Source organism: Lissotriton helveticus, chromosome 3_1 (assembly GCF_964261635.1).
Source record: "Lissotriton helveticus chromosome 3_1, aLisHel1.1, whole genome shotgun sequence".
NCBI lineage: Eukaryota > Metazoa > Chordata > Amphibia > Caudata > Salamandridae > Lissotriton > Lissotriton helveticus.
In genome coordinates, this window is record NC_136061.1 from 688,190,998 (window position 1) to 688,217,329 (window position 26,332).

Here is a 26,332-nt window from a genome sequence, read left to right on the forward strand (position 1 = left end):
CTTGACTTGGTCAGTCTGGCAATATATTTTAGTTTTGTCAGGCACGTTGTCTCTAGTGCCCACATCATGGGTGCACCAGGATGTCAGGACAGGGGTCAAAGAAAAGAGCTGTGCATACCATTGCAGAACCTCTCTGCAATCAGCTTGCTGTTGGGCAGAGAGGGTGTAGACAACTCCATCCACAGACCCATCTTGGGGACTGTAAGAGAGGAGGTCAGGGAGAAGTTTACTCTCTGTCTCCTGATCCTCATCAGTAACCATGAACATGGTTATATCAGCCCTGTCAAAATAAAGTTTGGGGTGGTCCACGTGTATCATATTTTTGGGGAACCTGCTAGTGCCCAGGTCTACCAAGTAAGTGACCTCACTGTTTTCCCCAGGATAGAGTAGAGGCCACTCCATTTGTCCTGGAGGGCCCTTGGTGCCACAGGCTCCAAAGCCATGCCTGTTGCCCTGGTTGGAATTTTCCCAGTGCAGCTTTTTGGTCATACTAGAAGCTTACAAGGCTCCTGGCTGCCTCAAGGTGTTTGGATGCTTTCTGCATGTACTCTATGGAATGAAAGCCTAGTACATAGTCCACCACATCTTGCTTTGGTACATGATGGGGCCTTTCCCATCCTTCCCTCACAAGTGAGAGTGGTCCCCTTACAGGGTGGCCAAGCAGAAGTTGAAAGGGTGAAAACCCTACTCCCTTCTGAGGCATCTCCCTGTAGACACAAAGCAGGCAAAACAGAACATCCCGTCTCCTTTTGAGTTTTTTAGGGAGTCCCGTTGTCATGCCTTTCAATGTCTTGTTAAATCTTTCAACAAGGCCATTGGTTTGTGGGTGATAGGGTGTTGTGAACTTGTAGAACACTCCACACTCATCCCATATATGTTTCAAGTATGCAGATATGAAGTAATGAGAGTCTTGACCACCACAGGGGCTGTAGTAGTCCTAAGGGGAATGGCTTCAGGATACCAAGCAGGATAATCCACTACTATTAGTATACATTTGTATTCCTCAGGCTATGGGAGGTTTTAATTAACCCACTATATCCACTCCTACCCTCTAAAATGGAACCCCAACCACTATTAGTGGGATTAAGGGGGCCTTTGGGTGCCCTCCTGTCTCGACACTGGCTTGACAGGTGACACAGGAGCTTACAAACTCCTTCACTTGTTGCAAAATCTGGGGCAAATAAAAGTGGGTGATCAATCTTTCCCACGTTTTAGTCTGGTCCAGATGCCCAGCTAGGGGGATGTTATGTACTAAAGTGTGTAGGAACTCCCTATACAGCTGTGCACAACCATTGTCCTAGTGGCTCCAGCTTTGGGGTCTATGGCCTCACTGTACAGGACGCCTTCTTCCCAATAGACTTTGTGGGAGCCATTGACATCTCCTTGCTCCTGTGCAGCAGCTTGTTGCTTCAGGCCATTAACAGTGGGGGGACACCTGCTGCCCAAGGCACAACTGTTCCCTAGAGGGTCCCCATGGTCCCAAGAGCTCTACCTCATAAGGTTCAAACTCCATGGGTTCAATTCCCTCTGAGGCTGACAATTACTCTCCCTGAGGAGAGGGATCCTGATCTATCTGCTGTATGGAAGCTGTTTCACCAGTCTTCCTACCTTTCCTTTACCTGAAGGCTGGTCCATCATTTCAGGCTCCAGTCCTCCCTTTTCACCCTGTGCTAGGTACTGTGCACTTCTTTTCTTACATACTATCTCAGGGATTTTTAGCATGGCTGCATATGTCTTTTTTTCTACCTCAGCCCATGCTGAGCTCTCCATATCATTTATAAGCAGAGACTTTGAGAGACCACTACCTGTTTCTGACCAGCAACACCCCCCAATCTAATTTCACCATAGCCATGGCATGGTTAGTGGCGACACTGTCAGCATTGATAACCGGATAGGTTTATCCAGTTAGGCATTGCTCTGGGTACACCAGTGTATCTCTTGCCATGGTGACACTGGCACCTGTATCCCTCAGGGCTTCTATCTTAGCACCACTCACTAAGGGGTAATGCAGGTATTTCTTTAAATTAGAAGGCCAGAGAGGCAAAGTGGCTAACCCCCCCTCTCTTTCAGAGACTAAAACAACCTCAGTGTGAACCCTGATTTGCTCTGGGCACTCCATTGATCCCATCTGGAGATTTGCAATACCAGTAGGTACTGGTTGGGGACTAGGAGGTGGTTTGTTGTGACAGGCAGCATCTCTAGTTTGTTGTCCGTTCTTGTTACAGTGGAAACATCAGGCCTTTGCGGAATCCAACTTTTTCCCCTTATACCTACTAGTGGGCGAGAAAGAGTTCTTAGGTCCACCCGACCAGGAATTAGGGGCATTTAGAAGGCTCTTGTTATTTATCTTTGGGTTTCTCACCCTCTTTCTCCTAGGGAGGCTTTGTGACCCCTTTCCTTTGGTCACCCCAGTTGTTGTCTTGGTTACCCTTGTCTTGACCCAGTGGTCTGCCTTCTTTCCGAATTCTTGGTGAAACATTAGACCTAGGTCTACCAGATGCTGATACAACTTTCTTTGATGCAGTTACTTAAAATGTGTTCTTTTATAAACAAATTATGAAGACCATCTTAATCTTGCACTTTACTTCCAGTCAACCAACCACCTAGTGTCTTTACTGAGTAGTCTACGAATTCCACCCAGGTCTGACTCTGGGATTTCTGAGCCCTCCTAAATTTAATTCTGTACTCCTCAGTAGTGAGTCCAAATCGGTGTGCCTTTCAAGAGTTCATAGCACTTTGTTTCTGCCCCACTAAGGTTCAGAAGTCTGTCTCTGCAGTCATCAGAGAACAGTTCCCACAGTGAGACTTCCTCACTTTTCTGGCTTCACAAGCCATCTCAAACGATGTGAACCACTTGGTGATGTCATCACCATCCTCAAATTTAGAGACAATCCCTTTGGGGATTTTAGGATCATAGGATCCTTCTCTTTCTAAACTATTTTAATTGCTGCCACCATTGATATGTCCAACTCTACTCTCTCTTTTTCTAGAGCTAGGAGCCTGGTCTCTAGGTCTAGTCTTTTGGAGATCCTCCTCAGTGAGGCCGTCCTCACTGGCTGGTTTGGAGTTGGCACTAACTCTATAGGAGCTAGCACCTGTACCTCTTGGGTGTGGAGGGTAGGACACAAAGTTCCCTTCCTCCCTAAGTAGATGAGGTGGTTGGTCTTCATCATCCTCATTACTTTCCCTATTCTCTTGAAGGTCTTCACCTTCTTCTGGGGGGTGGTCCATTACATGCCCTGCCAGGAACTCCTGGAGTTGTCTTCTGGTAGGGTTACCCAGTTCTTATCTGTTTAGCTTTACAAAGAAGCCTTAACTCTCTAATATCTAGGTTGGAGATAAGCAGCATTCCCTGGATTGCTCATTATATTTCTACAGTGGAGTTCTTTTTGGAAGTCCTACACTAATAGGTCTAGATATTTCCCCCCCTAACTTCAGTGACTTCTACTGTTCTAAAAATAAAATGCTGCAGGGTCTTAACAGTTAACACAAAGTTCTAACAAGACTTTAAGGAAAAATAGTCAACTCAAACAATTATTTGTAGTAAAGACAATTTTTGGATTCTTGTCATATGATCAGGGGTTCACTAAGTTTATAAATGCAAGGCTTTACATCCCACCGCTGATCCACCAATATAAGAAGCTGGCTCTGTATATACTATACCAAAATGAGGTATAGTGTGCACAGAGTCCAGGGAGCCCCCAGAGGTATAGCAGAGGATAATTTAGTAAGTATTTACAGCTCTCTTTGTGGTAGTGTGGGGGAGAGCCGTTAGGCTTATCCAGAGGTTGCCTTAAGCATTTATTGAATTCACTGAATCAAGAACTGATGTAAAAGTTACTTACCTTTGGTAACATAATATCTTGTAGATACACAGACTAGCTGCAGATTCATTAACTTTTGAATTCTCATGAGGTGCCAGTCTGGATCCAGAAATTTTTAAGCAGTACCTCAGCACGCCCGGGGACAGGGTTGTACAGCTCCTTGATGACGTCGACTCCGGTCATGACATCAGTGGAACCATACAAGTCCCCTCCGGCGCGCAGACGTCAGTTTCTTCTGTGAAACCTTCCACACCAGAACGCGGAGCCACTATGGAAACTGGTTGTGGTAGTCCTCTAATCGTTTTGTTGAAAAGTAGAATAAAAACATGGAAAGAATCGCAGTGTCAAGCGTCGAGAATGTTGACAGAAATACTCGATTCTTTCCACTGAGCGGGACAATATCTATGGAACGGGGTGCCTCCCATTTGGAGCATTCACTGGCCACTGATGCTAACATACATTGGTGAGCTGCAGATCTTTCTACGAGTCTTCTGACTCCAACTACGTTTAAGGTTGTTCCCTTTTCTATTTTAACACATAAGGGCATCAATAACTTACGGAGCCACTATGGAAACTGGTTGTGGAATCAGTGTGTCAAAAAGATCAATCTTTGAAATATTAATATAGAAGAAACATCAAATCGTGTGGTAATAACCGACATGGTTTTTTAAGAAAACCCCAAAAGAATCAATGACACACAGGACTACGTGACTCTTCACTTTTCTCTGCACCAAAACATGCTGCCTGCAGGGGCAGTGTGTGTGTGTGTTAAGGTGCAGGGCCTATAGGAGTGGCACAATAGGTGCTGCAGCCATTAGAGGCCTTCCCTGGTCAAAGTGCCCTTGGTACCCATGGTACCTTTTACGAGGGGCTTACCTGTGGACAGGGATGTGCCAATTGTGGATACAAAGGTATAGTCTTGGGAAAGAACACAGGCCCTGGGAACCTAATCAAGTCAGGTTGCATCAGATGTCAGGTGAAAGGTGTGGGGGTAACCATGCAAAAAGTGGCACATTCATATTGGCTACTGGTGTACCCTTGTAAGTCCCTAGACTATGGTACTAAGGTGACCACCTACCAGACAGGAATTACTGTATTGCCAGTGCCACCAGACTGGTTTGAGGGCACACATGGTGCCCTCCTTGCATACTCCAGTTTGAATTCTGTCATTTTCAGTGGGGACATCATTGTCCACTACTCTGTGAAGGTGTTAAAGTAATTGAAATATCTGATAAATTTGGTAGCTTAGTTCCAGATCTGCATCATAAGGTGTAGAGAGAAAGGAACTGATGTCTAGCGTACAGGGGTGATAAGTATATCTCGTTCACATAACAGGTTAACTCATAGACTTAATAACAAACTTAAAGTGCAGAAAACACAGCCTTTGTGTGGGTAATCAGAATAATTGCACCATTATACACAATGACAATTCTTTAAAATCACACAAAACATAAATATGCATAAAGCAAACAAACATGCTGAAGTATACCATTAAAAATAACTACCAACACAGTTCGGAAGAATCAGTAACCCTGAGACTCTATCATGAAGGCCCTGCGCAGAGCAGAGTCCCTGTTATTTTGTGCTGGAGGTGTCTAAAGTTCAAAAATATAACTCCATATTTCTCAGGAGCTATGCTTGCACTTTAGACAGAACAAGTCGGAAAGAGAGAAGCAATCACTGCTCACTGACTTGTTATCTGGGGCCAAGGCAGGGAGGCATGAAATTCCAAACACCTCTGGGGGTGGAAACGTTGAGAACCTTTTCCTACTACAAAGCGGACATCAAGTATAAATAATGGACTTTCAGATCCAACTCCTCAGTACACCTCTGGACCTGTGGAAAACTCAGAAGGACTGCTGTGCTGGTCTGTGAGAAAGACTGCTACCGGAGTAAGAAGAACTGAACCTGGATCATGATTCAAGGACCACCAGAGCGCTAGTTGGCTGGCCTTTTGATCAGAGCCTCAGGGACAGAAAAGACTCCAACCACCTTGAACCCAGCATCTGGATGGGAGTCTTGCCAGCCCAACTGTGGTCAGAACCGACAAAGCGTGATTCATCTCATTGCAACGTCAGACCCGATGAAGTGCTACTCATCTGCTCGCAGCTCCACTTTGTAACTGCTGCAGGGCGATGTATCCCTGATACCCTACCCCAGCTTCTTCAGAGCCACCAGTGTGTGATGCATCTTCAACACTGGATTTTTCATCCCAAGCACCTTGTTGATGTACTTTGCATACAAGCTTCGCAGTTACTCAGAACCGCTGCCGTAACCACATCCTTGAAATGGTATCTCACAATGCCCCGCAACTAGAATTTAGGGTACTTAGTTCAGCGTGCCTGACTTGGTCCCTGTATCTGGGCGATGCTCTATTGCCGTAGGCCTGAACTTGTGACTTTGTCCCTGTCAGCACAACCACATAGCCACAGTTGGAGCTTTGTGCTTCTAGGCACTATTTTTAATTAAATCTTTAAAATTGCATATCTCCTGTTTTGGTCTTTTTTTAATCTCTATTTTTCGAAATTTGTGTGGTAATTTTCTTGTCCTGTGTTTTCACTTTGATATTGCTTGAAGTGCTACATAAATACTTTTACACATAGCCTCTAAGTTAAGCCTGACTGCTTTGTGCCAAGCTACCAGGGGGATAAGCAGAGGTTAAATTGGAGTTTGCATGCGTCTCACCCAGACAAGAATTGTGGTTGCTGATTGAGCAGGGTTTCACTACCCTCAACCAGTAACCCAATTTCCTACGTGCATGCATTACCCCAGACAAATTACGGGTTCTATAAATGAAGTTCAAACAACTCGCATGCAAAATAATAGGCACTCTGCTCTGCCATCAGGCCACAGTCCCAGGACCACCAGAGTAAAGCACCATCATAATATAATTAACAGGGCAAATTATCAGTGGATGTGGCCATTTTACCATTCCCAGTGGATACAGTCAGGTGTGCAACTGAAAGAGAACTACACTTGGCAGTTGATACATAAAATTGAGTCCTACTTTGGAAAGCTAGCCACTCATAAGATAAAAACAAAGATACAAAAAGCAGAGAGAGACGTGCATGTAATCTCTGGATAGCACACAGGAAATCTGAGTTGCTGGGAAATGTGCTGAATGTTCTGCAAGTCCTTTTTCGGTCAGTTGTGGGAAACCAATGTGTAATTTTAGATTTGATTATTTTACCTTTTTGTGAATGGTTTTTGGATCGACATCGGTGACTATTATATCTCGTAGTCTAGCAAATACCTCCATTTGCTTTGACTGCATGGAAATTGATGTATCCATTCCTGCAGAAACAGTGCACGAATTAATACAATATTACTAGTAAAAAGAACACTAAGGGCGAAAGAAAAAAATAAACTACAGTATTTATATAGTAATTCTAAAACATCGACAACACAAGTTATATCTTTGTTATGTAGATAGTAGTAATATTCTAGACTTCTTCTTGTTCAGAAATAAAAGTATAGTTGATCCTAAACATCCTCCATGTCATGGTACACTTAAATAAACTGATAAACTTTGAATTGCACTACATCCGTGCAAGATTTAAAAAACCTTTTGCAACAGATATCTACATTTCATTTCATTTTATTAATCATAATGGCCATGGAAACACCTTTTGTGTACTTTATATGTTACAGTAATATGACTAGTTAAGTAAGCAGAAGAAACAAATAAGTTCATTTTATAAAGTAAGGAAAAACGAAACTGGAAGACAGATGAGTAAAAGGAAGTAAAAAAATATATATATATCCTGCTCATTCAAGGAAGACTCTGAGGAACTTCAAGTCTCCTGAATGCAGTGCGCACAAAGTTAGAAACCAGCTGTTTTTACCCAACGCTAGGCTTTACCAGCTTACTCAATTTTGGTTACAAATAATTTTCAATATTTGCTACAAACACTGAATCCTTGACGATTCCCCCGTGATTCCCTGATATACCTTAACTTTTCCATCCTCGCCTTCTTTCCTTAAACAAGGAGCTATGTGAGAGGACTCCAATTCAAAACTGGCCCTCTCTTAATTTCACTCTATGCAGACAATGTTGAACTATATGTCCGGCGCCCTCAAGAGAATTTAGACGCACTGGTGTGGGAGGTAATCAGGTTTGGTGAGTTTTCGGGTCTAGGTATAAACCGGGGAAAGTCAGACATTTTTCCATTAACAACCTGCATTACTAGGTGGGAGTGCGAAATCCCACTGACATGGTGTAATGACTCACTTGAATATTTGGGGATCAATATTCACATATTGGCAGAGCAGATTGCTTGGCTTAATTATGGTCCTGCTATACTTGAGCTTGAACAACAAGTTGAGCGATGGATAAAGCTTCCACTCTCGCTGGCCGGGAGAGTTGCGATCATTAAAATGGTCGTATTACTGAAATTCTAGTACCTGTTCCAGAACATACCCATCCCACTGCCCAATAGTTATTTTATACACTGCACTTGCATCTTATCAGACTGATGTGGGGTGGAAAAAGGGCAAGAATCAGTTGGACTACTCTGACCCTGCCATATGAAAGGGGAGGTTTTGGGGTTCCTAACTTTCACATATATTATTTAGTAGCAGAGTGCAGTTTTGGGCACTCATGGTACCATCCTGACGCACACATCCCTTCCTCCAAACTTGAAGCTGACCTTGTACATCTTGTCCCGGTTAAAACAATTTTGCCTAAGGGATCCTGAGAGACCCCCGGGACATACAGTATCCACCACTTGCTGCGCTTGGAAGAAACTGGTGCAAGTTACGGGCGGGCATTTGTTATACTCCTCTGCACTACCGATTTATTTATTTATTTATTTAAAGAGTTTTATATAGCGCTGGCTAGACCCGGAGGTATCAGAGGGCTTTACATGAGGATCAACAATATAGCAGAAAATCAACGATGCAACAGAAAAAGGTATACAATAAATCCCCAAAAAATAGGCAATACAATTAGGAGAGGAGAGAGAAAAGTAGTGGAGGGGGCAGGGGAGGTGAGAAAGGGAGGATATGGGAAGAGACAATACGGAGAGACGAAAAAAAGTCTGTCTAAAGACCGACTGGGTAGGTGATGACCAAGGAGGGAATCCACGGCCCATCTCCCCTTTAGCTAAACTAGGTAGCTCCATCGGGCATCAGACAAAAAAGTTCAGTCTCAATACATTGAGAGAGGGGAGAAGGAGAGACATAAATAGAGGGAGGAAGCGGGAGGAGAAGACAGGAGGGACGAAAAGAAGTGCAACAATGTGGTTTAACAGTATAACAGAAAAAAATCAACAATTACACATTACATCAAACAATCAGCAATACATTAGGAGAGAAAGGAGAGCGAAAAGAAGTGGGGGGTAAGGGAGGTGAGAAAGTGAGGATAAGGGAAGAGACAACCGTAGAGACAAGAGGAAGTCTGTTTAAAGACCGACTGGGTAGGTGACGACCAAGGAGGGAATCCACGGTCCATCTCCCCTATAGCTAAACCAGGTAGCTCCATCGGGCATCAGACAAAGTAGTTCGGTCTCAAGTGTCGAGGGAAGAGGTTCGCAGAAAAACAGGATGGGAGGGATATACGGCAGAAAGACGAAGGAAAGTCTGCCCAAAGACCGGCTGGGTAGGTGACGGTTGAGGGGGAAGTCCCAAAATCCACCTTGGTTGTCCACCACTGAAGAAAAGTTGGTACAGCACACTCTTACAACATATTCCCTAGATTCAAGTGGGGATCTATTTCCAGAAGGACACATTTTTATGGCTCTGAGGTGTTGCAGGGTTTCTGTACTCACACAGAACTGTGCACAGAGGAGTGGAACCTCGGCAAATTAGGATGTCCCAAAACTTACCTTAGCAACCAACTCACCCCTTACCGAGCTAGCTACAGTGTCTCATTGGACATATCAAACTCCCAATGTTTAGACAAACCAGAACATGAACTTACAGTACCTCAGGGTACGTGGGACTCATGAACACTCTTTTGTTATATTATCATTACAAACCAGAACATGGAGTAAAGAAGACACATGTGCATTTGAAATGTTTATTTACTAATGCCGTCTTCTCAGGCGCAGTATCTTAGATAATACAAGTATACTTATTATCAGTATCAAAATTATCAGCATAGTTACTAAGACATAAAAAGCGAATGGTGACAGCATGTTAACATGCTGTAATGAATAAGAGTTAACAACACTTATATCTCACCCTCCCTAACACATATATTATATTATTAGCTAAGAAGGTCTCTTTGGGTTGTTTTAGGGCGGGCCCATACCTTAGTGTCCTAGCATGAAGGAATCACATCAGCCTACACCAGCTCTCTCTGCATGTGCACCGCATCAAGTGTGTTAACAATTCTCGTGCAAAGCAATATCAATCCCGCCTCAAGCCCAAGTTGGCAAAGGCTGCACTTGTGTTATGACTATGAAGGCGTGGAGATCAGACCTCCTAACAATTCCATATCGTGTTGCTCCTGAAACTTCAGCACTCTCCGTGCAGACATGGTTTATTAAACAAAACTGATATCAGAGCAATAACATATTATTCTCACATACACCACGGCAAACCACTAGGTTGAAAGCTAAGTCAACAATTAAGGGTCGTGTGCAGAAGTTGCAAGAAAGGAAAAATGGCGTTTAAATCTCAAATGTACCTATGCTAACTTAACACGATATAAGGATATATAGGAGCTATACAACACCCCCCCATGATCCGAGAACGGACTAAATAAGATAACAGAAGTGCCATCACATGAGAGCAGAATCCAATTATAAACGAGCATGAATAAAAATTCAATTATAAAAACTAATGCTAAAAAATAGCCCACAAGTATAATGTGGCTCAAGCCAATAGGCAAGCAAAAATAAAATGTCTTGACCAAAAGTCAATAAAATCAAGGAAATGCTATCAATCAGCATGTCAATTTGAGGCAGTGTCTATGATAAGACTGTATATGAAAAGTAAGCCGCAACAGCCTCCAGGAGGAAGTCACTGTCCTCATCCGAAAACAGTTCAGCCATCCAATTTAAAAGATGAAAGGAACATACGTGATCTTCCAGCACCGGATCCTCTATAACCATCAGAGGACAGCTCGGTGGGTTTTCAAGAAAACTTCGTTCCAAGAAATTTCGCGCTGCCGACAACACATCCCAGGGACCCATTAGTCCATGTGCCACCGCCAAGGCCATAATCCTTTCGTCAGAACAAACCAACTCGTGAGCAATGATAGGACTCATCAGTTGATCAAAATCGACGTCAGAAGATATTGGTCCGCAGAGACACAAATCAATGGCCCAAAGGAAATCACAGGTCAGGCAGCGAAATACAGGCTGGACACAGGTGAAATAGGAGAACCGAAAAGATAATCCAAACGCCGTGCTTAGAGTCGCCAACGGCAGTGTGCCATAATAATCAAGCATGCGGTTGCGAAACCGCGTCAGTAGCAGTTGAGCGTGGTCTTGCACAGGAAGGGCATCCATATTTAAAAAGGCAGAAAACCACCAATGCGCCAGCCGCTAATGCAAGTAAAAACGGGAACCCTCCAAATAAGGATGAAAAAATAGAATGGAAGAAGGCAGGGATGACTCCAAAAATCTTCTCAAAGGAAGTCACGAGACCACCGCTAACAACTTTAAAAAAATGTGCTAGGCCCGTTGTGGAGGATGCGTTAAAGATAGAACGGACCATGGCTCCGAAATGCAAAGGCAAATCAGTATTTAAAAGAGCCTGAACCTCCGTACGGGTGTTAGCAATGTGAAGCACGAAAGTTTCACGGGCCGAGCTCAAGGCCACCTCTTTCTGGGACAATAGAGCTCTTATTCTAGCCATGCCGCTGAATTCTGCTCCCAAGGTCGGTATCTGTGGCCAAATGGAAGACTCCCTATGTTCACGTGTGGGAGGATAAAGAACATTTCTGCAGCAAATAACTCGCTCACTAACCGTTACTATGAAAGCTATACCTTTAATTAAACCACAACAGTTTTCATTATTGAGCATTAAATAACTACCATTCTCTAACAATTTAAACGTGGGGATGATAGCAGGAACTGGCGTGCCCTGTAAAACGCAAGCCATATTCGGTCGGTCCTTGTTACATGAACCGTGTAACTGTATGTGTCTGCACATTAAAGAATGATCTGGCGTCTCAGTACACTCATCCCCTGTTAGATAAACTTCTTGTTCATCCTTGAAACATCTGTATGTGTATGGGAGTGACCAGACCTCATGAAGAAAACCGCTACCTAAGGGTTCAAAACGACCTATTGGCACATATTTCATACAATTTGAAAACTTATATAAAGCAAAAGGCAGTGTTATTAAACCGTGGATAAGCCACGTAGCAGTAGTGGCTTCTGCCACAGAAAAAGGTAAAGACTCCAATCTTTCAATATGGAGCATAGAAAAGGAAGCATCACGCATTGAAAGCAAGCGTTGTTTGTCTGTCAAATTAAACGGGGAAAATAAAGAGGAAACGTTCATGTATCCCCAGGGAACTTTACCCATTTTCAGAGTCTGAAGTGTCCATGCAAACTGCATGATTGACCGTAATTGATTTTGACCATGGTATAATACTGACACTTCATCATGCACAATATCAACAACAGACGACACAATATTATCTAATGTGTAAATTCTAGAGGAAAGCACGTTAATGCTATTGTCAACAACTGCAAGCACTTTCTCAAGATTCGCCTGATCAATAGCCCTAAGGCGTGAAGCGGCCTCAATCTGTGAGAGTTTCCAAATTTCATTGTAAACCCCATATAACCACCTTTTCGACCTGCCACTAGCTGGGCCTTTAATGAAATCATTCAAATCCACGTCTGCATTCAGTTTGGAAAGGTGATACTTAACCGCAGGTAAAGTTGAATGTTTCAGCCAAGCTTGACACAACTTGCCCACAGAGTAAGAGGTGACAGTATGACTCAAATCAAACCGGGGATCAGATCTAACAGTCTTAAAACCGTCAGATATATTCAAAAATCTTTTTTGGCAAGAATCAGCACTACGGTGCCAAAGCAGCCAACCCCTGGGATTCATACTGGAAATGTTAAAGGAGGAATTAAGAAGCAGAGCCTGTATATCTTTAATGGACAATTGAGTAAAATTACTCCAATTCTCATATTCCTCCAACTCCGGGAAAGACGGGGTGTTTAACCTTTTAGACGTAGCCAATCCAAAGCATGTGGTCTGGGAAATGGTTTCATTTAAAAACAACATATGATTTGGGATGAGACATGCACGGTGCAAAGCCTCAGTGCCTCGTACCTGCCAGGCCCTTGAACCCCAAACTGATTTAAGGTCTATTGTTTCCTTCCATAACTCATAGCCCCCAGTAACTAATTGATCTAGGAAGGCCTTCGAGTACAACAATTTTGTATCGGTAAGTCTAACCTTGGACAGTGGCTGTTTGTGAAATTTAAAATAAAAGGACTCGGGATTGGACTGGTTAAAGTCAGTGAAATAAGTATACTTTTTAAGAAACGTTTCTGAACTCCCTTGTGTAGGAGCTGGGCAATGTTCCCACTGAGTAAAATTAACAGCCTCCCTTCGGGAAGATGTTTTGTGTAAGAAGTGATTGCCATAATGTTGGTAACAGAACAATTCACCATAATTAGCAGATTCTAAATATAAATCCTCAGCATCAAAAGCAGCATAGTATTTCAAATCAGAAAACAAACTTTCCACAGCATTAACATCCCAATCATCAGAACGAATGTTTTGTTTCACCACATCCCCCATATTAACTCTTAGTACATTAGGAACATTAACGACTTCCGTTGGGCCATGAATCTGAAAACGAACTGCATCCCACGCGATTCCATCCAGAACAGGCCATGCTGTGATGTTAACCAAAGTCAAGTCTCTTTTAAATCTGTGTGTAGAATGTGAAGAGGAAAGTGGGGCCAATGTTCCATTTAAATGAGTAATGCAAGTTCTCTCCTCGACATAGTGTCCATTCATAATACGAAAAAAATAAAACACAAAACCAATTGACATAAAAAGGTAAACCGAAAAAAGAACCAGCCAAATGTATATCCAAGGAGGAATCAAAAAATGTATTTTAAACAGGCTAGCATATACCGCAATTTGAGAGGGTTTTTTCGAGGCAAGGGAAGCAGAGTCAAATGAAAATCTGGATTCCGTGGCTAAACGAGCTTGCAGGTCAGGCATGGACAAATTAGTGGGGTATGTATAGTCTGTCTCATCCATGTTAGTTCCGGGCAAATTATTTAATAATGGACTGGAAACAGCAGGTAATTCGATGGCCACTTCAGGTACAATATTAGAGGCAGTGGGCATAATTGAATTTCTCACAATGGAAGGACAGGAAACAGCCGGTGTCATGCTAAGAAGAATCGGCCACTCTGTGTATCTTGACATCGTCAATAGAAATAAACCTGTTTTCCTTACGACCTGGAAGTGGTGGTAAAATGACTGTTCTTGTGCCCTTCACTCCAAGCACTGGGACTGGAGCTCGATAGGAGGGACCAAACTCTTTCTTGTTATCGATCTTCTCTCGAACCAGTTCTCCAACTTGGGGTAGCCAGCCAACTACCGGGATCTGCAACGCATCATCCGAAGTGGAGGGCAAATGTTCCTTTGCAAGACTGTCTCTGGTCTTTTGTAGATTCTGTAAAACATTGCAATGTTCATCTGCGTCAAAGGAAGTGGCGCGAACCACAGAGTCTAGACCGTCAAGGTCAGGGACGTACATCTTGATGCCAAAGAGCATTTCGTATGGGGTCCGCCCACCCAGAGACCTTCTAGGGAGATTATTAAGAGCACGCTGCACGCCATAGAGGTGAGCCAGCCAGTTTCTGCCAGTGCCTATAACTCGGGCTGTCAAAGATTGCTTTAAATCACGGTTCATTCGTTCAACTACACTATTACCCTCAGGTCTGTAGGGTGACGAAAACTTGACTTGGACCCCCATCGAAATCATGGCATCCTTATACGCCTTAGAGGCGAAAGCCGGACCCTGATCCGAATGGAAGGTACCACAGGCAAAAATCCCTATAAAGATACGCAAATCTCTAATGACAGTCCGTGAATCAGCGCTGCGATGTGGCCATACCCACACAAAGCGTGTGCATGAGTCAACTGCTACTAAGATGTATTTATACGCAGTATCAGATGAAAATGGACCGCAGTGATCTAAATAAACACAGCCTAGCGGTTTATTAGAAATGTACAACTGAGTCTGAGGCGGACGCGTAGCAGTTGAAGGTTTAATCTGCTGGCATATGTCACAAAGAAGGACATAATCACGCGTCTGTTTGTACAGTCCCCGCCACCAGAAACGTAATTGTAATTGAGTTACAGTGGCCGAGACGCCTGCATGCGCAGACGCCACACCTTCATGAGCCGCTGTAATCAAGTCTGCTCTGCGATCCGAGTTGGGAATCAGCCGTTCCCCAACATCAGGAATTGTCACAAAAGGAACCTTTTCGGGACTTAAGTGGTATTTATACTTCGAAGGGAATCCCGCAGGATGTTTACTTCCCTTCTCAGAGGCAGCAATCGCTGCCAAGATGTCGCTATCAATCTTGGTTTTAGACCTAGTAACCGCTGCAACTAAGTATGTAGATACTGCTGATTTCGCCGCTTCATCAGCAAGCGAGTTGCCAACAGCGTGAACTCCCACGCGCTGATGACCGAGAGTATGAATCACATAAACGAGTGGCAACATAGCCTTAAGCTCTGCCACTCGAACCCAGATCATTTTATGTTTTATTGTGCTACCCTTGGAATCATGAAAATCATTTTGAATCCAAAAGAACAAGTTTTCATTGTAAGACTGGACACAGTAGTAAGAATCACTTACAATTAGAGTAGTAACACTTGGATCTGCGTACTCCAAAGCTAGTAAGAGAGCACGAAGCTCTGCCAATTGTGCGGTGCAATCGCCCAGGGGCAACGTGTGTACCTCCCTGGAAATGAACTCATCATTCAACATAGCACCGACCACAATGGCGCATGCGGAAACGTAGGCATGTTTAGAGCCATGCGCAACCTGCGCCGACCCATCAGTGTAAATGATGCAATGGAAGTCCTCCAAAGGTCGCATCGCCAGAGGAGCAGGATGAACGAATTCATACTGCAAGTACTCCTGCGACCGTAAGGAAGCGTCAAAAATAAACATGACATCCGTGGATGACAATGACGCAGCCCACTGAATCCACCGAGGGTGCAAAGCCTTTGAATTTGGTACACTGGCTTTCGTGACTGCCTCCAAATGAGGACAGGGTGTTACCACTAGCATGCGTTTCCCCTGTGACAGAGCTCGTTCTTTTAGAATTGCCATCTGTACAGCAGTTAAAACTTTTTCCACTGTGGGAAACCGCATCTCAGCCGAAGTGTACAAGTGTGACTTGTAAGCGATAGGTACTGTGTCACCTTCATTAAAAGTGAGGTATGTGAAACCCACCGTCCCGGGAATTATTCTTATTACCAGGTTGGTGTGGTTATCACGAGTCAGTAAATATTTAGAAGCGAGCAGATCAGCCTGCAAGGATAGCAAAATGGCTGAATGCTCAGGCAGCCAGCATGATTTCGAGAAAGTTGGTTGTATCAAAGCATACAAAGGCTTGATACGCTGGGCATATTCCGGAATGTAAGTTCTGCCGAAATTCAAAAAGCCCAGTAAAGATTGTAATTTTTTCAGTGTTGTTGGAGCGCGCAATTGTGCGCACTTCTCTAAGAAGTGAGGAGCCAAACCTCTACCTTCATTGTTGAGCTCATAGCCCAAAAACAACACTGTGTGTTCTGCAATGTGCGATTTTGCAAAATTAAATTTGTAACCCATGTCTGCAAAGGTACCAATTATGGAATTCACTCGACACAGATGCATCCAAATTTCGTCGTCTGTGAGATAAATATCATCCACATAAGAACATGCATCCGGATCGATTCCCTCCAATAGTGTGACTATTCTGGAGGTGAAGACCCCAGGACTATTTTTGTAGCCCATTGGGAGTCGCCGGAAGCATTTTTGCACACCAGCGGACGTAAAACTTGTCCATTGGGAGCTAAAGCCATCCAGTCTGTGGGCATAAAAACCATTGGAAATGTCAAGCGTTGTCTTGAAACGCTTACGCACTAGACTATCCACTAGGGCAGAGCCGTGAGTATTCTGTACTGCACAGTTACGGCAATGCGAGTTCAAATGCCGGTAATCCAATACCAAACGATATGACCCGTCAGGTTTGGTCACAGTAAAAAGGGGATTATTCATTGGTGACACACACGTTTCAATAACTCCCTGATATTCCAATTGTTCAAGGATTTCTGCGATGGCCGCTTTAGCTTCACGCCGTATGGGATATTGAGGCTGAGGCTGCGGCTCAGACCGCAAAGGAATTTCGTGGCATGGGGACAATTTGTCCCAACCACATTGGTTGCGGTAGAGAGCCGGTGCTAGAGCACGAGCCCACTCTTCTGCAAAATGCTGCGCATGCTCAGTTGAGACAGTGTGCGCGAAACTGGGAAGGATTACCTCCTCCCCTCGCGGCGCTGCGAGCACAAAAGGTGGGGGCCAGTCAGCCTCGGAAAGCAAAATGTCGTACGTAGACGAAAGGTTCTCCCAAAATACCCCTCTGACAGTACGCTGTATGTCACCTTCAATTAACAGGACAATTTCAAAAAGTCTTTCAGGGGGAGCCAATCTCGTATCGGCTGTTTCTATAACAACAAAAACTTCAGTCGCTGTCACCCTCAGTAGTGGACGGAGCGCCTCTCTGACTATGGTAATCTCCGCCGCGCTGTCCAGCAAGGTCAGAGCCCACGTCAGATTCCGAAGCCGCGTTCTCACTATCTGTGGCATATCTATGCGCTGTTAAGGCCGCGACTTTCTTCTTCGCAAACTGCGGACGCTTAGGCGTAGAATCCTCCTGCTTCACTGCGCCGTCTGTCTGGCGGGACTGACCACGTCCTTGCTGGCCACCACGTCCACGTCCACCCCCTCCTCCACCACCGGTCTTCTGGGCCGATGTTTCCTGAAAGGAACGAGGAGAGCGTTGATCAGAACCCTGAAAACGATCAGGTGATTTAATCATCGCGCGATCGCGCAAATCATAAACTCTGTCTGCCGGCGCAGGAGCTTGTATTGCAGGAACAGGATCCAGAGTTTGCCTAGTCTGCTTCCCCTGTGTCTGTTTTTTAGGCCAATTCTGTTTTTTGGACTTGGGCTGGACATCTGTCACTGCAGATTGTCCCTGAGGTTGTTTTTTATCCTTCACTGGAAAATATTTCAGACCTCTACTTGTGCGGCCAATTGTCTTATAAGCGGCCACCACAATCTTTGCTAACTGGCGGGGTTTGTCGGCATCGGGCAGAGCAGCCAAAGCATTCGACACCTGAAAGTTAACTGCATCTCCTTTAACATTGGAGAGAATGAGATCACTTACAATCTCAAACGAACCACACAGGCGCATACCCAATTCAACCGCTGCCTCTGGACCGTGATCATTCTGAACACGTCTAATTATTTCAGGCAGAGCATTCATAGACGGGGTGCCGAAGCACCTCGTATAAACTGCCGCAAAAGTTTTTCCCCAGCTTTCACAGTCAGCAAGTTCAGGAGTAATATCCTTCGGTAGAGTAATCGTTAACATTCTATGTTTATCAGCAGGAGTAGAATTCGGAAAAACCGCCTCCAGTTGATCAAACTTCTCTGCTAGCCAGAATGGGAAGTCATCGTTGTCAACAGGACGCGCACTAAAAACCGAATTAACCATCACTGGATTGAGACGCATTCCGCCTCGTTCCATGGGAGCGGCCGCACCCCCCTGGGGACCACCAGGAAGATGACGACCGATGTATTGCACTAAAGCACGAATCACGGAAATGGAAACTACATGTAGCCTGCGAATTTCTGCCAGGGTACAAGCCCCGTGATTCGGGTGCGGGGTAAAGCCACCCAACGCAGGCCAATTTGTACCTGGAATTGAGAGTGGACCTAACCTCGCAGGGGACAAAGAGTGGGGGAGGGCGCCATCAAACCAAACTCGATGCTGCCAATGATCAATAGGTATTTCCAATGCCCTGTACGGCGTATATTCAGCTGGGACATCCGAGGCGGTGTAGGAGTGGAACAAACCAGAATTAGCGTCCACAGCCGGAAACGTAACCCAAGAGTAAAACAACTCGTAAGGAAACGCCGGATCCGCACATACCACGAAAATCACAGCCATCCCATCTACTGGGACCTGGTACGTCTGAAGATGGTTGCGTACCGCTACGCGACTATGCTGCGCAATAGCCACCGCCGCCATGACAACACTGGAAACAAGAACACACAAAGAATACTTTGTAGCACAACTGGGTAGTAATTCAAAGAAACCGTTTAAGAAAGAATCAAGCTTGAATAAAGACCTATTTCAAAAAATAGGTAGGTTTCACCGACACCCCGTTTTCCGGAAACGGATGTGAAGGGGTTAAGGCATGAACGATAAACTACTCGAGTGTCATGATATAAGACCACCGAAACCGTTGGGCGCCATGTTGCAGGGTTTCTGTACTCACACAGAACTGTGCACAGAGGAGTGGAACCTCGGCAAATTAGGATGTCCCAAAACTTACCTTAGCAACCAACTCACCCCTTACCGAGCTAGCTACAGTGTCTCATTGGACATATCAAACTCCCAATGTTTAGACAAACCAGAACATGAACTTACAGTACCTCAGGGTACGTGGGACTCATGAACACTCTTTTGTTATATTATCATTACAAACCAGAACATGGAGTAAAGAAGACACATGTGCATTTGAAATGTTTATTTACTAATGCCGTCTTCTCAGGCGCAGTATCTTAGATAATACAAGTATACTTATTATCAGTATCAAAATTATCAGCATAGTTACTAAGACATAAAAAGCGAATGGTGACAGCATGTTAACATGCTATAATGAATAAGAGTTAACAACACTTATATCTCACCCTCCCTAACACATATATTATATTATTAGCTAAGAAGGTCTCTTTGGGTTGTTTTAGGGCGGGCCCATACCTTAGTGTCCTAGCATGAAGGAATCACATCAGCCTACACCAGCTCTCTCTGCATGTGCACCGCATCAAGTGTGTTAACAATTCTCGTGCAAAGCAATATCAATCCCGCCTCAAGCCCAAGTTGGCAAAGGCTGCACTTGTGTTATGACTATGAAGGCGTGGAGATCAGACCTCATAACAATTCCATATCGTGTTGCTCCTGAAACTTCAGCACTCTCCGTGCAGACATGGTTTATTAAACAAAACTGATATCAGAGCAATAACATATTATTCTCACATACACCACGGCAAACCACTAGGTTGAAAGCTAAGTCAACAATTAAGGGTCGTGTGCAGAAGTTGCAAGAAAGGAAAAATGGCGTTTAAATCTCAAATGTACCTATGCTAACTTAACACGATATAAGGATATATAGGAGCTATACAACAGAGGATGGGAAGTTGAGCGAAGCAACCTTAATGGACCTCTTCATTCTCAATAGACTGCGTAGTGAGCTGAGAGCGCAGATAACAGAGTTCCCCCTGGAGCCGGAGTCTTTTGCACCATTAAAAATGCTGATCACCAACACAGGGGGGACGGTCTAAGGTCAAATTATTACAAAACCTGTATGACATTAATCCCCACTAGAGATGCCAAAGTCTGGGAGCTGTGAGAGCGAGACCTGGGACAACCCATAGAAGACACCCATTGGTATTTTTGCTGCACACGGCCCAAGGAAGTTACCCTGAATAGTCGCCACAAGTTTATCCATTTTAAGTTCCTATGGAGGGCATACATGTCCCATGCTAAACGTCACTCAATAGACCCCTCTCGGCCACATACATGCACCAAATGTGGTACGCACCACGCAGACTTTACTCACATGACCTGGAACTGTGTCAAAATTGGAGGGTACTGGAGAGCTGTTTACAGCATAGTGTAAAGATCAAGGTGAGTCATACGTGAGTATGACTCACCTTGATCTTTACCCTATGCCAAAGGTGGCCTTGTTAGGATATGCCCATAATATTGCAAAGCAGCTGCGCAGATTCACCTCTATTGCATTGATGTTATGTTAACATTGATGCTCGCCAAACGTGAAATAGCCCTTAACTGGGGTAATATGGTTATCCCTACTACAAAGGCCTGGCTAAACAGTCTTATTTATTGTAACACAAATTGTGACCTATTTACATCTACTTTTCCTGTGATATCTAGACCTAAGGACATATGGGATCCTTTAAAGAACTATCTGTTGGAGGTTGTAGAGGCTACACCATCGCAGCTACCTGATGGGAAAGATCCCACCAGAGTGGGTTGAATCCCCCTCTTTCCCCCGACTCCAGTCTTGCAAATGAGATTGTCAGAAGGTATTTTGTGAAATGTGCAAGGACCATCAAGAGCGAGAAGGGTCCAGGTAATCTAAGCACTTGCTGCCACCGGCTGAATGTGTTTGTCTGTAACATGACTACATCAAAAATCAAAAACTGTGTTGCATTACTGTACTGCAGCATTGAAAACATGTGATATATTGTCGTGATTTATATGAAAATGGTAAATTACGTTTTTTTTAAACAAAAAAGTAGCTATGTAATAGGCCCACTCTTTTTGTCAGTTGCCTTTCACGTGGCACTAAGAAATCAATTACGGCTCTTCATGATATCTCTACTGTCTACCAACCAGGCAGCCACTGTCCAAAGGAACGTCCTTTTTGACTCAAAGTGCCCAAGATCTTTTCTCTGCCTCAAGGGACAATTAGGACATGTGAAAACGTTTGTTGTGCAGAAAGCTAGGTTCCAACAACGTTACACTGGAAAAGCAAAAAGGTCTCGCCTATACAAGAGCCATTGGCTTTGGTAGTGTGTTTTTGCCATGTTGTGGACCAAGTGGCTGTTGTTCAGCATGGCTAAAAGTTATTGGCATGCAATGTTCTAGATTGGGGGGGGGGGGGAGTAGAATGTCAGACTGAATTTGTTGGAGTAGAGTATCGTAGAGTGGAGTAGGGGAAGTAGAGTTCAGTGGCAGAGAGTGTTGAAGAGTGCAGTGTTACAGAGTGCAGTAGCATGGAGTGAAGTGGGGTGGAATAGGGTGGGGTGGAATAGGGTGGAGTGGGTTGGAGTGGATTGAGGTAGTGGGGTGGATTGGACTGAAGTAGATCGGGGTGGACTGAATTGAGGTAGAGTAGTCTGGATGTGGTGGGTTGGATTGGGTGGGTTGGATTGGAGGGGGTGGACTGGACTGGGTGGAATGGAGTGGGTTGATTGAAATGAGGTGAAGTGGATTGTATTGAAGTAGATAGGAATGGGTGGATTAGATTGATTTGGGATGGTGTGGATTGGATTAGGATAGGGTGAATTGGATTACAGTAGCGTGGTGTGGAGTGGCGTGAATTTGAGTGGAGGGATCAGTTGGACTGTAGTGGGGTGGATTGGATTTGAGTGGGGTGGACTGGATTGGAGTGGGGTGGGGCGGACTGGAGTGTGGCGGGCTGAACGATGTGGACTGAGTAGAGTGGACTGGACTTAGGTGGGGTGGATTGGGGTAGTTTGGAGTAGAGTGGGCTGGATTGGATTCTAGTGGAGTGTATTGGAGTGGGGTAGAATGAATGGAGTTGATTAGATTGGAGTGGGGTGGACTGAAATTGGGTGTATTAGAGAGGGGTGGAGTGGAGTAGAGTGGATTGCAGAGGGGTGGATTGGATTGAGGTAGGGGGAACTGGAGTAGGGTGGAATGGAGTGGGATGAATTGGATTAACATGGGGTAGATTGGAGTGCAGTAGATTGGATTGCATTGTGGTGGAATAAATTGTAGTGAGGTGGACTGGATTGAGTGAGGTGGATTGGATTGAATGGGGTGGATTGGATTGAGGTGGATTGGGTTGGAGTATGGTGAACTGAATTGGGGTGGGCTGGATCGGATTGAGGTGGATTAGGGTGGGGTGGGGTGGAGTGGGGAAGAATAGATTTGGCTGGATTGAGGTAGATTGGATTGGTGAGGGGTGGACTGGATTGGAGTGGGGTAAATTTGGGTTGATTGGGTTGGGTTCGGTGGATTCGATTGAGGTTCGGTGGATTCGATTGCAGTCCGGTGGACTGGAGTAGAGTGGATTATAGTTGAGTGGGGCGGACTGGAGTGGGGCAGAATGTTTTGGATTGGAGTGGGGCCAATTATTTTGTATTGGAGTGGGGATGATTGGAGTGGGGCACATTGTTTTGGATTGGAGTGGGGCAGATGGTTTTGGAATGGAGTGGGGCAGATTGTTTCGCATTGGAGTGTTGCAGATGGTTTTGGATTGCGTGGGGCAGATTGTTTGCGATTGAATTAGGACAGATTGGTGTGGGGCATATTGTTTTGGATTGGATGGTGTGGAGTGGAAGGGGAACAAAGTGACGTGCAATGGATTGGAGTGGGGTAGATTGGGGTGAGGTGGATTGGCTTGGAGAGAGGTACATTGGATTGGCATGGATTGGAATGGTGTGGGGTGGATCGGAGTGGGGTGGATAGTGGTGAATTGGAGTAGGATGAATTGTGATGGAGTGGGTGGACTGGGTTGAGGTGGATTGGAGCGGGCGGATTGGAGTGGGGCGGACTGGTTTGGATTGGAGTGGGGAAGACTGTTTTGGATTGGAATGGGGGAGACTCGATTGGAGTGGGGCAGACTCTTTTGGATTGAAGTGGGGCAGACATTTGGATTGGAGTGGGGAAGACTGTTATGGATTGGAGTGGGGCTGATTTTTATGGACTGGAGTGGGGCAGATTGGAGTGGGTGGACTGGATTGAGCAGATTGTTTTGGATTGGAGTGGGGCAGACTGGACTGAGGCAGATTGATTTAGTTTGGAGTGGAGTGAGGCATATTGGAGAGGGATGGTGTAGTTTAATGATTATGTCATACACTGCGCGATGCTTCGCGCGTTGTATGTTCTCACAGCAGTGCGTGTGTAAACATGTTTATAGTTGAATGGTTGTCACTCGCGCATGAACGCCTGTTCCTGCAGTTGGCCATAGTCACCGTTGGCTTGCTGCTGGTCAGACGCTTCTTGAACGGGTGGAGTTTCATATGATCATTAAACTGGATTTAAATCAATTAAAAGGATCTTTCTTTTATTGCTACATTTGGCGACGATCGGGGAAACAACTCCACCTGTACCCACGCAAGAAACGGGTGGAGTTTCATATGATCATTAAACTGGATTTAAATCAATTAAAAGGATCTTCTTTTATTGCTACAGATGGATTGGAGTGGGTCAGATTGTTTTGGACTGGAGTGGGGCAGATTATTTTGGATTGGAGTGGGGCAGATTGTTATGGATTGGAGTGGGGCAGATTGTTTTGGACGGGAGTGGGGTGAATTGTATTTCGAGAGATTGCAGTGGGGCAGATTGTTTTGGATTGGAGTGGGGCGAATTGGAGTGAGGCAGACTGGAGTGGGGCAGATTGAAGTGGGGTGTGTTGGGAAGATTGAAGTGGGGTGTGTTGGGAGGATTGGAGTGGGGAGTGTTGGAGTGGATTGGGGTTAATGGTTTGGAGTGGGGTGGATTGGATTGTCTGGGGTGGATTGATTTAGTGGGGCGGAGTGGATTTGAATTGATTGGTGTGGGATGCGTTAGACTGGGGTGGAATGGTGTGCACTGCACAATCATGTGTTAAAGCATCATTTCAGAAATTATACATAAGAAAGAAACAATGTTGCTTTGCTATAACATGGTCCTCATCCTTTGAGAACAGCACCCACGAGCAAAAAAGAAAAGAATAAATGAATGCACAGTGAGAAAAGAAGACTTGGCAAAATAAAGAAATTTACCTATTGAAAATAAATCTTTGCACTTTTGTTTTTCCTGCTGGGAACACTTTTGCCAGTCACATGCCTTCTGTTTGCAGGGCACTAAAAGATAAACATAACAAAATAGTACCGCAATAACGTCGGGAGCAGCGGACGGACACTGATTAAGTAGACGCAATCAGTGTTTGGTACTAGCTCCACAGAGAGGAACGGAAATGAAGTTAAGCCTGCCCGGATGAATTACGCGGCTGTAAAAGAAGAGTGTCAAGCAAGCCAACAAATGAGAAGCAACGGAGTAGGGGGGAGCTCCAAGTCGTTTTTTGTTAACAACAGTGCCTCACAAGTGAGACGCATGCGTTAGTGCATGTTCTCTCAGGCTGGACCCTAAAGAGACCTCCCTTTAGCTCAGTGAAACTAACTCAAAGTGCTGCGTCCAACTCTGTAATTGCCTGTTTACAGAAAACTTCCTCTAGGGACCTAAAACATTGACTTCAGTTGATGAGTGAGTACCTCTTGCACACACCGTTTCCTGCATGTGAAAGTCAGTGGTGCTATATGTAAAGGTGATTCAGTTTGCATTGTTGCAGCTGATACATGCCCTGAAAGTACTATATGAGATTCATTTAATGTGCATTTTCTCTACGAATAAGTTTTGTTTTTTTGATCCTGGACATCAGAAATTTGGTCTCCAGAGACACTGGCTCCTAATTAACTCGTAGCTGCACATGATCTGTGCTAACAATGATGTATGTCAGTGCTGAATTTGCATAAAATTAAATGCCCGGCCCCTTTTCAGGAGGGCCCTGCAACTTGCATCATCTATTGACCCTCCCAGTGCTGCAAATGACAGTACTAACATAACTGATAAGCATCTCAATTCTACAAGTGGTACAATTCTGACTGACTACTCCAGGGCACCCAAATCTATAAGAATAACATTGGTGGTAGATATTGTTAATTTTTAATAAACATTGAAATATTAAACAGTCTGCTCATCTCAAAATGTGATAGACAGTGCCACAATGTGGCAGATTGTCATTAGAGTCAATTGTGAGATAAAGCGCAGGTGCTTAGCACCGGAATCCACAGGCTCAAATTAAGCACTGAAAGGTTTGTGTTTAAATTCGTACATTTGTTGCATGAGTAAACAAGTTGAAGAATGTCAGTGAAAGGATGGCATAGCAGCCCATAGTACAGTACTAAGATGAAAGTTTGCAGATTGTTACCTCACTTTTTTCTAGAAAAAAGGTTAAGTGCTTAGCTAGCTGCCTTAAGCCCGTGTTCAAAAGAAAGAAAAATACTTTTGTAATTAAATCACAAAATGTTATACTTTGGTAAATCAGCTGTAAATATACACAAATGCGTTAAACGGTAGCATGAATTTCCAATACGATGTTTTTCTACACATATATTAAATGCTAGAAAGCATATTGTTTTTGACAAGGCTGCAGAAGCCTGTGTTCTAGTTTTCAAAATTTGTCTAACTAATATTTTCTTAGGAGAATCCTACAAACATCGAATATGCATTGTAAAGATGAAAATGACTTACCACATCAAAAGAAGCATGAAGGTATTTACCATTGGCTTTTATTTGTTAAGGCTCTGTTTTAATTTGGCCCTCTTTTAAATCCCTATCTCTTTCTACTCTTCGAGCAGCAATCAATTATTCATGTGCATTTTTTGTCCCGATGAATACCTGTAAATAATGAAGGTTAAAATGCCATCTTCATAGAGCAGCAGATTCATGGTCTCTGACAAACAA

The 26,332-nt window shown here is 44.4% G+C and overlaps 1 protein-coding gene and 1 long non-coding RNA gene across 3 annotated transcripts in view; one reads left to right on the plus strand and one right to left on the minus strand.

Moving 5' to 3' along the window:
- The window catches only part of VPS13C (vacuolar protein sorting 13 homolog C), a 2,773,485-nt gene that overhangs the window by 1,458,383 nt on the left and 1,288,770 nt on the right, over positions 1 to 26,332 (minus strand). For both annotated transcript variants that reach the window (XM_078680824.1, XM_078680823.1), the window contains exon 42: positions 7,015 to 7,118. In XM_078680824.1, the coding sequence (XP_078536950.1) occupies positions 7,015 to 7,118 (104 nt within the window). The remainder of the gene's footprint in view (positions 1 to 7,014; positions 7,119 to 26,332) is intronic.
- LOC144822865 (uncharacterized) overlaps positions 1 to 26,332 on the plus strand; it is a 790,049-nt gene that overhangs the window by 360,356 nt on the left and 403,361 nt on the right. The window contains exon 3 of the long non-coding RNA XR_013608711.1: positions 26,070 to 26,140. This is a non-coding gene — a long non-coding RNA (uncharacterized LOC144822865). The remainder of the gene's footprint in view (positions 1 to 26,069; positions 26,141 to 26,332) is intronic.